Here is a 14,642-nt window from a genome sequence, read left to right as displayed (position 1 = left end):
TTGGGAGGCTGAGGCAGGAGAATGGCGTGAACCCGGGAGGCGGAGCTTGCAGTGAGCTGAGATCCGGCCACCGCACTCCAGCCCGGGCGACAGAGCCAGACTCCGTCTCAAAAAAAAAAAAAAAAAATATTATTTCAAATTGAAGCTTCCAAAATTTCAGACACGTCATTCTTCTTCTTCTTTTTTTTTTTTTTTGAAACGGAGTCTCGCTCTGTCGCCCGGGCTGGAGTGCAGTGGTGCGATCTCGGCTCGCTGCAAGCTCTGCCTCCCGGGTTTACGCCATTCTCCCGCCTCAGCCTCCCGAGTAGCTGGGACTACAGGTGTCCGCCACCACACCCAGCTAATTTTTTGTATTTTTTAGTAGAGACGGGGTTTCACCATGTTCGCCAGGATGGTCTCGATCTCCTGACCTCGTGATCCGCCCATGTCGGCCTCCCAAAGTGCTGGGATTACAGGCGTGAGCCACCGCGCCTGGCCAGACACTTCATTCTTCACCGTGAAATTCTATGCAATCCCTTAACAGAGGAAAACAGTATCAAGTACAGCAAACCTGGGCAGTTATGGTTCAGATTTGCTCATTTGGACATTACGGGAGTTCAGTACCTCTGGATTGTGTGTTTGTGTGTTTGGAATACAGGTGGAGTGTCCGTTATCTGAAATGCTTAGGACCAGAAGTATTTTGAAGTATTTGCATATGCCTAATGAAGTATCTTAGAGATGGGACCCAAGTCTAAGCATGAAAGTCATTTATGTTTCATATATACCTTATACACATGGCCTAAAGGTAATTTTATAAAACATTTTAAATAATTTTGTGCAGGTAACAAAGTTTTGACTGCCTTTTGACTGCGTCCCATCTTATGAGCAGAGGTGTGGAATTTTCCACTTGTGGCATCATGTTGATGTTGAAAAAGTTTCAGATTTTGCATCATTTTGGATTTTTGGACTACGGATGCTCAACCTATATTATAATGTAGCAATATTCCGAATGGTCTTACTTTGTTTTGCCTTCTGTTAGTAGCAAATTAATGAATCTGCTATCATAATGTGGAGGTGATTAAGTCGTGTTATAAAAATCACGGTTATGTGGGAAATTACTGCTTGGAGATTTCAGTGAGATAGCTAACCTACTAAAGATCAGGTATACCAGGCATATGAACATGATTGTGAAAGTAGAGTGTTCCCCCCAAATACAGTTTCTCCATTGAATACAGTTTTGTTTGTAGACTGTGACAGCACTGGTGATAGGATGAGCAGCTTAATGGCCTCATGCGTATTATTACAGGATGGGCCTTTTCACATATGTTTGTGGGTGGTGATGGAAATTATGGGAGAAGGGTGTTGATTCATGTTACAATCAGCAGTCATTGTCATTTAATCTTGCTAAGAAAGATTTTATAATTGTGCAGGTTTCACATTTGGTGTTTTTATGTAATTTTGAACCATAGCTATTTCATGAACAGATGAAAGCTCGAACCACAGCCATTTCATGAACAAATGAAAACTTGAATCTAACTGGTGTTTGATAGCCTGACATTGTCAGACTGACCTTTTGCAAACTGGTGTTTATTTTTAATACTGTGCTGTGAGGTGGCTTCAGTTTTATGCAGTTCTTAGGTTGAATGCTGCTGGGACTCCACTAGAAATTCCCGTCATTCTTGAGGCAGCTGCAAGGATTCTGCCTGCTGTATGTTGCTTTATGTTAAGAGATGAAGAGTTGTTCTCAGTTTCTGTTTGAAAGTTTTCTACTATAGATGCAGTGCTTTTAAATGTTTCCCTGTGTTACTTAAGATGATTGCTTTTATTTTATCCATGTTTATATTCCAGGAAATCACATTCTGCCTGATGAAGATCTGGCTTCCTTTCATTGGAGTTTACTTGGTCCAGAACATCCACTAGCCTCACTAAAGGTACAAATTTCACTTTATTTTTCTAGCATTTGTAATAATCAACTGTGAGTTTGCTATTACGGGGTTTTTTTTTTTTTTAAATTTTTTTTTTTGAGATGGAGTCGTGCTTTGTCGCCCAGGCTGGAGTGCAGTGGTGCGATCTCGGCTCACTGCAAGCTCCGCCTCCCGGGTTCACGCCATTCTCCTGCCTCAGCCTCCCGAGTAGCTGGGACTACAGGCACCCACCACCACGCCCGACTAATATTTTGTATTTTTAGTAGTTTCACTACTAAAAATTTTCACCGTGTTCACCAGGATGGTCTCGATCTCCTGACCTCGTGATCCGCCTCCGTCAGCCTCCCAAAGTGCTGGGATTACTGGCGTGAGCCACTGTGCCCGGCCTGCTATTACTTTAATAACATGTTAGGCCCTTTATTGGTGGTGCTACAAAGTTAGCAATATCATGTTTTCCCATGATTTCAGGATATGCACTGCCTTAAAAAGCAAGCAACAATGCTACCATCCTTTGTTCTCAACACCTATATGTTAGGTAAATGTATAAATGTCCTTGAAAATTTCCCTTAAGGAATTCTTTGTGCCTTGTACCTAGATAGAAGGAAATATTTGAGCTGATGTTTTATATATTAATTTTCTTAATTAAAATTAAAAATTTTAATTTTTTCTCTAGGTAGTATAGTTACTTGTCACTTAGAGCAACATCTTTTGCATAGTTGACAAATTTTGTAACTAATTTTCTACAATTATAAAATAATCTAAAGCTTTTGGATGATGGGGGAGACTCAAATTCATTAGATAAATGATCCATTTGTACTGTTTTATTAAAACTTAATATTACTTTTCTCTCTTTTGATTCCCTTCGTGTTTGTGATAGTCACAAACATCAGAGAGGGAGGCACTTAACTGATTTTCTACAGTGGAAGGTGTCTGTGTTTGATGTGAGCATAGGAGTAATGAGTGAGATTGGCACAAGGCACTGGAAAACTTCAGCTTGGAATTGTTAGTGACTCTTGTGATTGCAATGATCATTTGTCAGGTTCAAATAAATGCCTTTCTTGACTTGGGCAAATGGGAAGATGGGGACCTAGACTTTGTATCTGCTTCCCGCCCTGGGACTGCTTCCTTATAGTAAAGGGTGGCGGTTAAATTGGGTGGTTTCTGAAGGGCTGTAAAATTCTAAATGTTGTCATAATTACCCTCCCTCCATAAACAATTTTAATTGGTGGCTAGTTTCAAATGGGAGTTTTTCTTCTACATTTTAATTTACCTTTAACTTTGGTCATACCCAAAAGCTTAAGTAGAATTCCTTTCCTCCTTTCATTTTGTTCCTTGCTATTTCAAACTCTTTTTCATCTCTAGCATGCTATAAAATGTTCTCCTTTTCACCCTAACGGGTTGATATGGACTGTTTTCAACTTCTTGTTCAAAAATTAGTTTTTCTCCTCTTGTTAGAAATTACATTTCTGGCCATAGAATCCCTCCTGTATGTTTTCATGAATGAACTGATGTGATCTGTCATCTGGACCCTAAGCTCCCGGTTATGCCATGACTGAAATGCGGATTGGGGAAATGCGGCGTGTCATCAGCTGGACTTCAGAGCACTGCACCTGTGCTCAGTAGATCTGTTAAGCATTATGCTTTTATAAGCGAGACACAAATGAAGGCTTGTTTCCTACAAGATTTATTTTGTTTTGAAGAGCAGGGGTGAGATACTCCCAAGGTCTCTGGCTATATGTGTATGTCTAAGTTAAACTAGCCCTGCTTCATATGTCACAGGGTTAGAAGTGAAGAGCTGTTTGAAGAATTATTGGAAAACCAGCTCAATTTATTGCCAGGTGAATAACATCATTACATGTGTGTTTTTCCTAAATTTTGTTGAGAAAATCTTTAAGTATTAAAATGTGGAAAGAATAGAGAATGTGTATCCATATATCCACCATCTTGGTCTGACAATTATAACATTTTGCCATAAAGTGTATGTCTGTGTTTTGTTTAACAAAAACTCTTTGGAAGTAAGTTGCAGATGTAACACTTCACCCATGGAAATGTCAGGTTGCTCCACCACTTCAGCTTGCTCCATCACTTCCTAAAAATAAGGACATTTTGTTACTTTATGATGTTAGTCTTATGACATCAACTAAATTAATAATAATTCTCCAATATCTTTTTTTTTTTTTTTTTTTTGAGACAAGGTCTTGCTCTGTCACCTGTGCTGGAGTGCAGTGTCTAATATCATTTAATATTAAGTTCACATTCAGATTTTTTCAGTCATTTATAGGTTTTTTTTTTTTTTTACTCAGGGTCCAGTCAAGCTTTATGGATGCATTTTGATATTAACTGAGCACTTTTATGGCATATTGGAGAAGAAATCCTAAATTATTTTTCAGATGACTTGATAAGTTGTAGGATTTTAAAGTCAAACCTGAAATGCAAGCGCACCTGGTTTTGAGATAAGTTCAGAAACTGCATTTGTTAGCCACTTTAAATTTCTTTTTTGAGACAGAGTCTTGCTCTGTCACCCAGAATGGAGTCAGGGGTGAGATCTTGGCTCACTGCAACCTCTGCCTCCCGGGTTCAAGCAATTCTCCTGCCTCAGCCTTCCACGTAGCTGGGATTACAGGCACCTGCTGCCATGCCGGCTGATTTTTGTATTTTAATAGAGGGGTTTTCACCATGTTGGCCGTATTGGTCTCAAACTCCTGACCTCAGGTAATCCACCCACCTCGGCCTCCCAAAGTGCTGGGATTACAGGTGTGAGCCACCGCGCCTGGCCCACTTTAATGTTTTGACCCTTCACTCACATTTTTGTATACAGCACCACTTCAGTAATTTTAATGTACGTAGGGGAAATTGGATGTGGTTTTCTCCCCATGAGCATGACTGATGGATGTGCTGCAGAATTGTATGTATCCCACCTACTATTTAGTCTCTTTCTTTTTTCCCAGTTATAAAACCAATTGCATCCTTTGAAAATTTGGATAGTTGTTACATATCTCCATAATATTCTGAGTTTTATTTTCTGAAATATTCTTTGTGTTTTTGTATTGTGTTGAAATGATGACAGGTTTAAGATTATGGTATTGCATTTTAAAAGGTGCTTTGAATTGATTAGATAGTAACTTCATAGAACACCAACCCTCTGTGAACAATAATAAATGTGGCTTTGGCGAAATAGTACAAATATAATATGATAAAAGGGATGGACCAAGAAAGATTAAGCTTGAGGATGCAAAATCACGTGTCCTTAACAGCTGTTTTTCCAGTATACTGTGTTAGAAAGGGAACCAATAAAAATCATGAGAAAATTTCTGTTTTTACCATCTGATGAAAATCACAAAATACCATGGATAGGAAGTCATTAGTAGTGGATAATTTATGTGATTCCAAATCTTCAGTATGTTGGTAGCACTATGAATTTTTATTTGTTTTGTTTATAAGTAGCATTCTTAGACTCATCTTTTAAACATGTGTCTTTACAAATTTCACTACATGCATTCATTCATTCACTGTGAATTTTTAACTCTCCAACTGTCGTTGAACCAGCTACATCAGTTAGAAATTGTGAAGTCCTCCCTGACTGTCCACAGCCCTGGGGTGTGCTGAAAGAATAGCATGTCTGCTTTGGGGCTCTGGGGGCTCAGAAGCACAGGGAAGAACAACTGTTAAATCGTTGGGTAATATCTGCAAAGAGGAAAGCTAGGACGGGAGCCACATTCTGTTTTGTCCTGCTTTATTAGTTAGTAGTAGATCGTGCTTATTACTAGGTTATGACTGCAATGTTAGACATACTTAGAACCTAAAATTGGTAGAAGGCAGTAGGAAATAGGACGTAAGGTGACTTTTTCATATGTCAGTGGTAACCGTAAGAGTTGCTACTAAGGTGAGTGTCGAATTTCTTAGGTTTAGTTGCAAAGAATATTTCATTTATGTTCAGGACAGTTGGGCCATTTCATGTAACATGTAAAATTGTAGGGTGGTGTTAGGGGTCAGGTAGTTTCTAAGATGTGGTCAGTTCTATAATGAGAGTAAGAAAACAAGAGTTATGTGTTATTCCCTATTCCTCGGGAGACCTGGCTGTTGAGATTCCTCACTGTAGTCCTGGAGATGCCTAGAGGCTGGGCTGGAGTGTGACCTCTGTCTCTGCCCAGGCCCAGGTCCTGCAGAGCAGGGAGCCTGGCAGCAGATGATACAGAGCGGGCTGGCCCACGATGGGTAAAACCCCAGGGCTGCACAGGCACCCAAGCCTGAGGCTGCGTTTACCTTAATTTGCTGTAACTAAGTTACTCTGTTTGATTGGAAATGTAAGAGAATCTTTTATGTACCAGGAAGAGTTGAGATACACTCCTGAAATGTACACTCACTCCCAAACAATGGGGAAGGCATTCCAGGAGTGCATCTCATTTCCTTGCTCATTTAAACTTTTTCCAATGGCAGTATTTCTTCAAAGGGTCATATCTTTAATAAGGAAAATACATTGAATATCCTTTCAATGTATTTTTGGACATAGTGTTATAATTAGGAAGATTCGTGATTGTATTTACAGTAATGAAAAGTGGGTTGGATGCATATTGGTCTTTTGAAGAGGCTCCCACTGCTTGTGTTGCTCTGGGCTGCTGTGCTCCTTTGATGGTTTTGGTGTGGCTGGCAGTGTTGCATGAGAGAAATGGAAGGCGTCAGGCAGCCTGGTACCCAGGGAGCTGAGCCCACAGAGCATGGGCTCCAGTCCCAAGCCCAGCCTCTGTGACCCTTCAGGTGGTGCCCCCATGCCTACCTCCTCCTGTGCCCTGGGAGTGGTCGGCCATTCAGTCTGCCTGGTCATAAGGTTTAGTGAGCCTGTGGGTGCCCTGCATAGCTGGTGTGGCCCGTGCTCATCAGAGGGGGCCTGTGGCTATGGCAGTCCATCCTGGGCAGGGCCCCCTGGCTGTAGACACCTGTTAAGTGAGCAGTTTTTCAAAATGTGCTTTTTGGGGTTTTAAAAATTGTATGATTTTGTGTCCTAACTGGGTACGGGAATTTTTTATCTTGGGTGGGCATTTTGTTGTTTTAATTTTTTAGTATGTTTTATAGATGTTTGCTGGCTTTATTTTTTTAAAAACATAATTTCTTGTTGCCTCTGGTTTTCTTGAATCTTGGGTTTTTAGAACACTTTATAGAATGCTTTTTGTCACTTAGGTGTTCTACATTCTATTGACCTCATATTTGGATATAATAACATTTAAGTTGGACCTGTTTAGTGTCAGGTCATTGTATTCATTTTGATGGTTTTTGTGTTCCTGAACTTCATATTCAATTTCATATGTTTTGAGTTTCCATCCCTGCCAGTTGTTTGTGATTGCAAAGTATTCCCAACCACTGAGCCCTTTGAGCTCCTTCTGCCTCCTTGTCTGGGACACCCCAGCTTGCAGATTTTATGTGGGCTGACCCTTTCCTGAGACTTCACTACCAGCAGTTCTACTTTCTAGTTAGGTTTAGTCCATTTTACTCTGTCTACACGGCAGTTCCCAGTCTTTTTGAAAGACCCTATCTCTGCGTGGTGAGCCTCCCCTAGAAGTACTTGTCCTCCTCCAGCCCTTTCTGACCCCATCATCTGGTTGTCCTAGGGCCTGGCTGGGCCCTGAGCCAGGCTGCACTGTCATCCATGGAACGCCGTCTTCTCTGTATGATCCTCTCTTGGAGCTTCCCCTAAAGTACGCTTGCTTTCTTCTGCATCATCTTAGGAGCTCCCTCTCATTCCTAGCCCTGGCATTTCTTCCTTTTGATTTAAATGTCTTTGTGTATTTATCATCTTACCACTCTGATGCACTTATTTTTGGTAATCTTTTGCCAGCTTTATCTTTCCCTAAGGCACCCGTATACCGGGGACAATCTGTCAGGCCATATCAAGAAAACTTTTAGATTCACCTCCATTTTTTTCTTTTTGGAGACAGAGTTTTGCTCCCTTGCCCAGGTTGGAGTGCAGTGGCGCAATCTCGGCTCACTGCAGCCTCTGCCTCCTGGGTTCAAGCAGTTCTCCTGCCTCAGCCTCCCGAGTAGCTGGGACTACAGGTACACGCTGCTGCCACGCACGGCTAATTTTTTGTATTTTAGTAGAGACGGGGTTTCACCTTGTTGCCCACGCTGGTCTCAAACCCCTGAGCTCAGGTAATCCGCCTGCCTTAGCCTCCCAAAGTACTAAGATTACAGGCGTGAGCCACCGCGCCCGGTCATTCACCTTAAATTTTACCCAGGGGTATCTTTAACTATATTTTTTATGTCTTATTGTCCTCAACCAGAAGTCATTGAGTGGTACTTTTAAAACATGTCCTTTAGGGCCAGCAGTTGGGTCTGGCTCTGAGAGAGTAGTGAGGACGGTAGCATCAGGATCTCCAGGAGCAACGATGGTAGGGCTGTCAGTCTGGTCTTCTCATCACAGGAACCATGTCACCTCCAGGGTTGGAACGCACAGCAGACCCCACAGTGAACCAGTCTAGTAGTAGATCAGGGCCCTTCGAGACAGACAGGAACTGAACAGTCCTTTTTCTTGGGTTTCCCGGATGGACACTTGGGTGGCTGTTGCAGCTGCTGCTCAGCCTGTGGTCCTAGTGACCGCTGTGCCTGGTGCCTGTGTCCGGACTAGGGCTAGAGGTGCTGGTAGGTCTCATGCAGTGCCTGGAGCCAGCTTCCATCTGAGAAGCGCTGTAGCATTTCAGGCACTTTGAGGCCTCATTGTGTGTGACGTATACCATGTAACCTTGCTGGAGCTAGGTTGGTGATCAGATGACTTGATCTTTCTGAAATCTTTTTTTTTTTAAATTAAGTTGGGTATCAACTGTAAATAAATAGAAAGATGGACTTTGTTTATTTCTGACTTTCACCTATATTGTCATAGCGGGAGGGAGTGGTTCTGATTCTATGAACCCTCCAAAGAAGGAATTTCTCCTTACATGTTAGTGTTAATTGAAGTTCACTTCATATATTTTGTTCTTAATAAGTCATTATATAATAGTTTAGTAAGAGCTAAGAAAAACTTCCTAAAATCTATATACTTATTTAGCTTTAGAAAATATAATGTTAGGGGCCTGGAAGGTAAGTAGATTAAAAATATTCTTCTGTTTCTTTTTTTTTTTCTTTCTAAACATAATCCAAATATTGGGGAAAAAAGAGAGACAGACAAGATGAGGTAGTTTGACTGAACCCTCTGATTTTATTAATGTTTGTAGTCTTCATATGTCTATTGCATTTTTACTGTCTTAACTAGAAGCCTATGTTATCTTTTTTAAAATTCTTTTTTATTATAAAAATAATTAGAAAAAATTTAATCAGTACAGAAATATGTCATCTGAAAATGAAAGGTACTTATAATCCCACTTCTCAGAGATAACCACTTTAAACAGATTGATATTTGATCCCTCAAAGTGTAATAAAAATGTCTATCTTGCTAGTGGTGGTCATCATTGTCACCATCCATCATCATGCATGTGAGGCATCATGTGTGTGACATTAGCTAAATGTTCTTAATGGTTAATGTATACAGATTCATTGTGCTGGATTTTAAGCTTTAAGTCTTGAAAACCTGCATTTGATAAGAAATTTTTTCTTTTCTCCTTTTAATTTATATGTGAGGTTGTTAAATGAAATAACTTAAAATACAAACTGAACTCAAAAGGATTTCTGCTTGTTTATATCTTCCAGTCAGTCTCCTTCTCTGTTCCCTGTTTGTTTTAAAATAAAACTGGAAAGCTTAGAATTCTGAGGAATCTGCTGGAATCTCTTGGGGCTCAAGAATAGTTTTTCTGTCTCTCTCTTTCTTTTTTTTTTTGAGAGACAGGGTCTTGCTCTGTTGCTCAGGCTGGAGTGCAGTGGCTATTCACGGGTGTGATCATGTGCAGTACAGATGCAAACTCCTGGGCTCAATTGATTCTCCTTCTCCTGCCTCAGCCTCCCGAGTGGCTGGGACTACAGGTGCGCACCACCACACCCAGCTTCTGTCTTTTTTTCACAGATTAGGAGTAGGTCTCCTGTCATATTGCTGGGAAGAAAGGGATGTAAGTTGTGGGAGGTTTGTGCTCCTTCCTTGTTACAGGATTGCTTTTAGTTTGGCTCCTCCCATGGAGTGAGTGGGACTGCCAAGCAGAATTCTTCCTGATTGACCTGGAATGGATGACCCTGCCAGCAGGAGCAGGAACAGAGGCCAGCAAGGGAAAGGCAGACACAGTCTGAATGGGATCTGAAAGATACCGTGTTGGTAGTGCTGGCACTTACGGTATCTCTGGGAGAGAGACCTGGAATAGAGCAAGCAAAGAGAAGCTCAGTAGTAGTGTCTTTGCTAACTGTGCTTTATTATTATTACTATTATTCTGAGATGGAGTCTTGCTCTGTCACCCAGGCTGGAGTGCAGTGGTGTGATCTTGGCTCACTGCAACCTCTGCCTCCTGGGTTCAAGTGATTCTCCTGCCTCAGTCTCCCAGGTAGCTGGGACTACAGGCGTGTACCACCACACCGGGCTAATTTTTGTATTTTTAGTGGAGACCAGGTTTCACCATGTTGGCCAGGCTGGTCTCGAACTCCTGAACTCATATGATCTACCCGCCTCGGCCTGCCAAACTGCTGGGATTACAGGCATGAGCCACTGCGCCCGGCCTGCTAACTGTGCTTAGAACTAGAATGCTCTAGTTTTATTTTAAATAAGCAGCATAATGTCAGTCTTAAAAATGAGAGTGTAAACATTTTCTAGCTTACTTCCTACCCTGTGAGTTCATAATGTCAGCCCTGTTTCTAACCAGGCTTTCTCCATCACTTTCTGCTTAGCATATTCACCTTCCACTGAATGCCGTGGTGACACGTGTGAATTAGTGCCGTGTCCTAGTCCTAGTCCCGTGTCTTCCCCCTCCACTCGTGGCAGATCAGACACTGTTGTTGCGCTCTAACTGTATACCGAGGGCTCCTCAATCTAGAGAATATCACCCTTAAGACATTTTGCCTGGAAACTGCCACTACCCCCTGCCCAGCCAAATCTGGCACCAGATTTCGTGCCAGGCAAGTTCCTTCCAAGACATTCTTGGTCAGAAACAGAGGGCTTGAGCTGGGTGTAGTGGCTCATGCCTGTAATCCTAACACTTGGGGAGGCCAAGGTGGGAGGATCACTTGAGCTCAGGAGTTCGAGACCAGGGCAACATAGTGAGACCCTATCTCTATAAAAAATGAAAAAAATTAACTGAGTGTGGTGGCATGCCCCTGTAGTCCCAGCTACTCGACAGGCTGAAGTGGAAGGATTGCTTGAGCCTGCGATATCGAGGCTGCAGGGGGCCTTGATCTGTGCCACCGTGCTCCAGCTTGTGCGACAGAGTAAGACCCTATCTCAACAAAAAAGAAAAAGAAGCAGAGAGCTTGCTAGCAGCAGTCCCAGCTATGTCCAGCATCTTGGTTTCTTATATCTCTTGCTCACAGCCCTTGTCCAGGGTCAACTTCTCTTCCTGACCCTCTTGCTGTGTCTTTGAGACTCTAGCCCCTGCCACCCCAAAAAGAAGCCGTGTCTGCATTAGTAGTCCTACAACCCCTTGGCCAACCACTAATATGATTTCTGTCTCTATGGATTTGCCTATTCTGGACATTTATTTATTATTATTATTTTTTTGAGTCAGAGTCTGTGTTGCCCAGGGTGGAGTGCAGTGGCACGATCTCAGCTCACTGCAAGCTCCGCCTCCCAGGTTCACGCCATTCTCCTGCCTCAGCCTCCCGAGTAGCTGGGACTACAGGCACCTGCCGCCACATAAAACCACACAACATGTGGTCTTTGTGTCTGTCTTCTTTCACTGAGTATAGTGCTTTCACGGTTCTTCCATGTTGTAACATGTATCTGTACTTTATTCCTTTTTTTAAAAAAAAAAAAAAAAAAGAAAAGAGAAAGAAAAGAAAAGAAACTGTCTCCTAGGCTGGAGTGCAGTCAGTGGCGCGATCATAGCTCACTGTAACTTTGAACTTCTGGGCCCAAGCAATCGTCCTGCCTCAGCCTCCTTAGTAGCTAGGACTATAGTCACGTACCACCACACTGGGCTAATGTTTTAATTTTTTTTTAGAGACAGGATTTTACCATGTTGCCCAGGCTGGTCTCGAACTCCTGGCCTCAAGCATCCTCCCACCTCGGCCTCCCATAGTACTGGGATTACAGGCATGAGCCCCGTACCCAGCCTACTGCATTTTTTTTTTAAATGACTGAATGATAGCCCATTGTGTGAATATATGACATTTTTATTGCTCTTTTCATCAGTTGGTGGACACTTGGGTTATTTCTACCTTTTGACAATTATAAATAATGTTGTTATGAACATTTGTGTGTAAGTTTTGTGTGGATGTTTTCATTTTCCATGGGTATATGGCTGGGAGTAGAATTGCTGGGTCATGTAGTAGGTCTGTGCTTAGATTTTTTTTTTCCTTCCTCCCTCCCTGCCTCCCTTCCTTCCTTCCTTCCTCTTTTTTTTGAGACTTTTTTAGAGTCTCACTCCTTTACCCAGACCTGTGGCATGATTTTGACTGTCTGCATCCTCTGCCTCCCAGGCTCAAATGATTCGCTTCCCTTAACCTCCTGAGTAGCTAGAATGACAGGTGTGTGCCACCATACCCGGCTAATTTTTGTATTTTTGGTAGAAATGGGGTTTCACCATGTTGGCCAGGCTGGTCTCAAACTCCAGACCTCAAGTGATCTGCCTGCCTTGGCCTCCCAAAGTGCTGGGATTACAGGCGTGAGCCGCTGTAATTGACCTATGCTTCGCTTTTTGAGGACCATCAAACTGTTTCCACAGCAGCTGCACAGTTTACATTCCCCCCAGTAACGTGTAAAGGTTCTGATTTCTCCACATCCTTACCAATGCTCGTTATTGTCTGTTTTTTTATTTTCTCCATCTTAGTGAGCTTAATGAGGTTTCTCATTTTGTTTTGATTTGCATTTCTTTGACGACTGATGATGTTGAATATCTTTTGCTATGCTTATTCGTCATTTTTAGACCTTCTTTGGATAAATGCCTCCTCAAATCCTTTGCTCATTTTAAAATTGGGTTATTTGTCTTTTCATCATTGAGTTCTAAGGGTTTTTGTTTTGGTTTTTTGAGACAGATCCTCGCTTTGTCTGGAGTGCAGTGGCATGATCTTAGCTTACTGCAACCTCCGCTTTCTAGGTTCAAGCAATCCTCCTGCCTCAGCCTCCTGAGCAACTGGGACTATAGGCATGCGCCACCATGCCCAGCTAATTTTTGTAGTTTTGGTAGAAACAGAGTTTCAGCATGTTGGCCAGGCTGGTCTTGAACTCCTGACCTCAAGTGATCCACCCACCTCAGCCTCCCAAAGTGCTGGGATTACAGGCGTGAGCCACCGCACCTGGCCTGCATTCTAATGATTTTTAATATATTCCAGATGCAAGTCTATTATTAGATGCATGATTTACAAATATACTACTAATCTTTGCAATAAGTTTGCATCCCAAAGTGTTATCTTAAGCAAAGAGTCAAACCCAAAGGAAATCTGTCTGATCACGTTTATATAAAACTCTAGAAGAGGCAAAACAATAGTGATAGAAAGCAGACTTGTGGTTATCTGGGACCGCGGTGGGAAACGGACACAATGGGACTCTGGGGTGATGGGAATGTGATATTTTCTTGATTGTGATAGTAGTTACACTATTGGAGGCTGGCAGGGTCACTGGTGGCACTAGGTGGCAAGTACAACACAGGAGGACCAGCCAATTTAGAGAAGATGAAGACATCTGTAGATGAGAAATGCCTACATTTGTAGGCTGCATATTGTAACTCACTGAATTATATGCTAAAATTGATGGGATTTTATTCCATGCGAAATATTTCAGTAAAACTGATCTGAAAAATGCTGGTGTCTGACTGTAGGCAGCCCCTCCCTGCGGGCAGTATCATTCTATTCTCCTTCCCAGTTACTGTGAACACTCATCGCTCTCTCCTGGCTCTGCTCAATTTCACACTGCTTTCTCTTACCAGGTTCTTTCTGCCACAATATTGACACCTTCAGGCATGGTCCTCCTCAGCTTCTCTTTCCTCATCTACACATTTATTTTCCCATTTTTATTTCTTTTCTAGCCTGACACTGGAGTATTCCTGGCCTTCTTGAACCTTTGTCATTGAACACATCTGGTGGGACTTCTGTGTAATATCTCCCTCTCTCTCGGTTCTTGGCCCTCAGTTTGTAAATATGAACAGATCTGCCCCATATTCTTCTGACTACCATCTTGTGGTAGCTCCTGTCACATCCCCAACACTTAACTTCCTTCCCTTGAATCTCGTTGTCATAAGATTGCTTTTGTCAAGACCATGGATGCCCGTGAGAGCTGATCTTGTGGCTGGTTTTCCGCCTCATCATACTCCTCCTCTCCTCACCGGGGCCCTCCCGCCTGGCTTTCCACATGTCAGTGTGCTGTAGTCTTTCTTTTCCTCCTCCTCGCCTCTGTTGCCTCCTACGGGTTCCATCTGTACTGTGATTCTCACACTCTCCTGGCAGATCTGTGCTGAAGTCTCAGCTACCCTGAAATGTATTTCTCCAGACAAATCCCCTTCACCGAGCTCTCCACCCTGTCCTCTCTACTTGGATGTGCACCTGCACGTCAGATTTGGCATTTCTGATCTACAGATGTCTTCATCTTCTCTAAATTGGCTGGTCCTCCTGTGTTGTACTTGCCACCTAGTGCCACTAGTGACCCTGCCAGTCATCCACGGTAGAACTTGGGAGTCATCCTGATTC

The 14,642-nt window shown here is 42.5% G+C and overlaps 1 protein-coding gene across 1 annotated transcript in view; it reads left to right on the top strand.

Moving 5' to 3' along the window:
- The window catches only part of FAM120A (family with sequence similarity 120A), a 117,596-nt gene that overhangs the window by 23,962 nt on the left and 78,992 nt on the right, over nucleotides 1–14,642 (top strand). The window contains 1 exon segment of the mRNA XM_033236707.1: nucleotides 1,828–1,910. Coding sequence (XP_033092598.1) covers nucleotides 1,828–1,910 — 83 coding nt within the window.

The sequence above is a fragment of the Trachypithecus francoisi genome, unplaced genomic scaffold (genome assembly GCF_009764315.1).
Source record: "Trachypithecus francoisi isolate TF-2019V2 unplaced genomic scaffold, Tfra_2.0 Lachesis_group16, whole genome shotgun sequence".
NCBI lineage: Eukaryota > Metazoa > Chordata > Mammalia > Primates > Cercopithecidae > Trachypithecus > Trachypithecus francoisi.
Note: the sequence above shows the minus strand (reverse complement) of the source record. Positions and strands in the feature narration are given on the sequence as shown.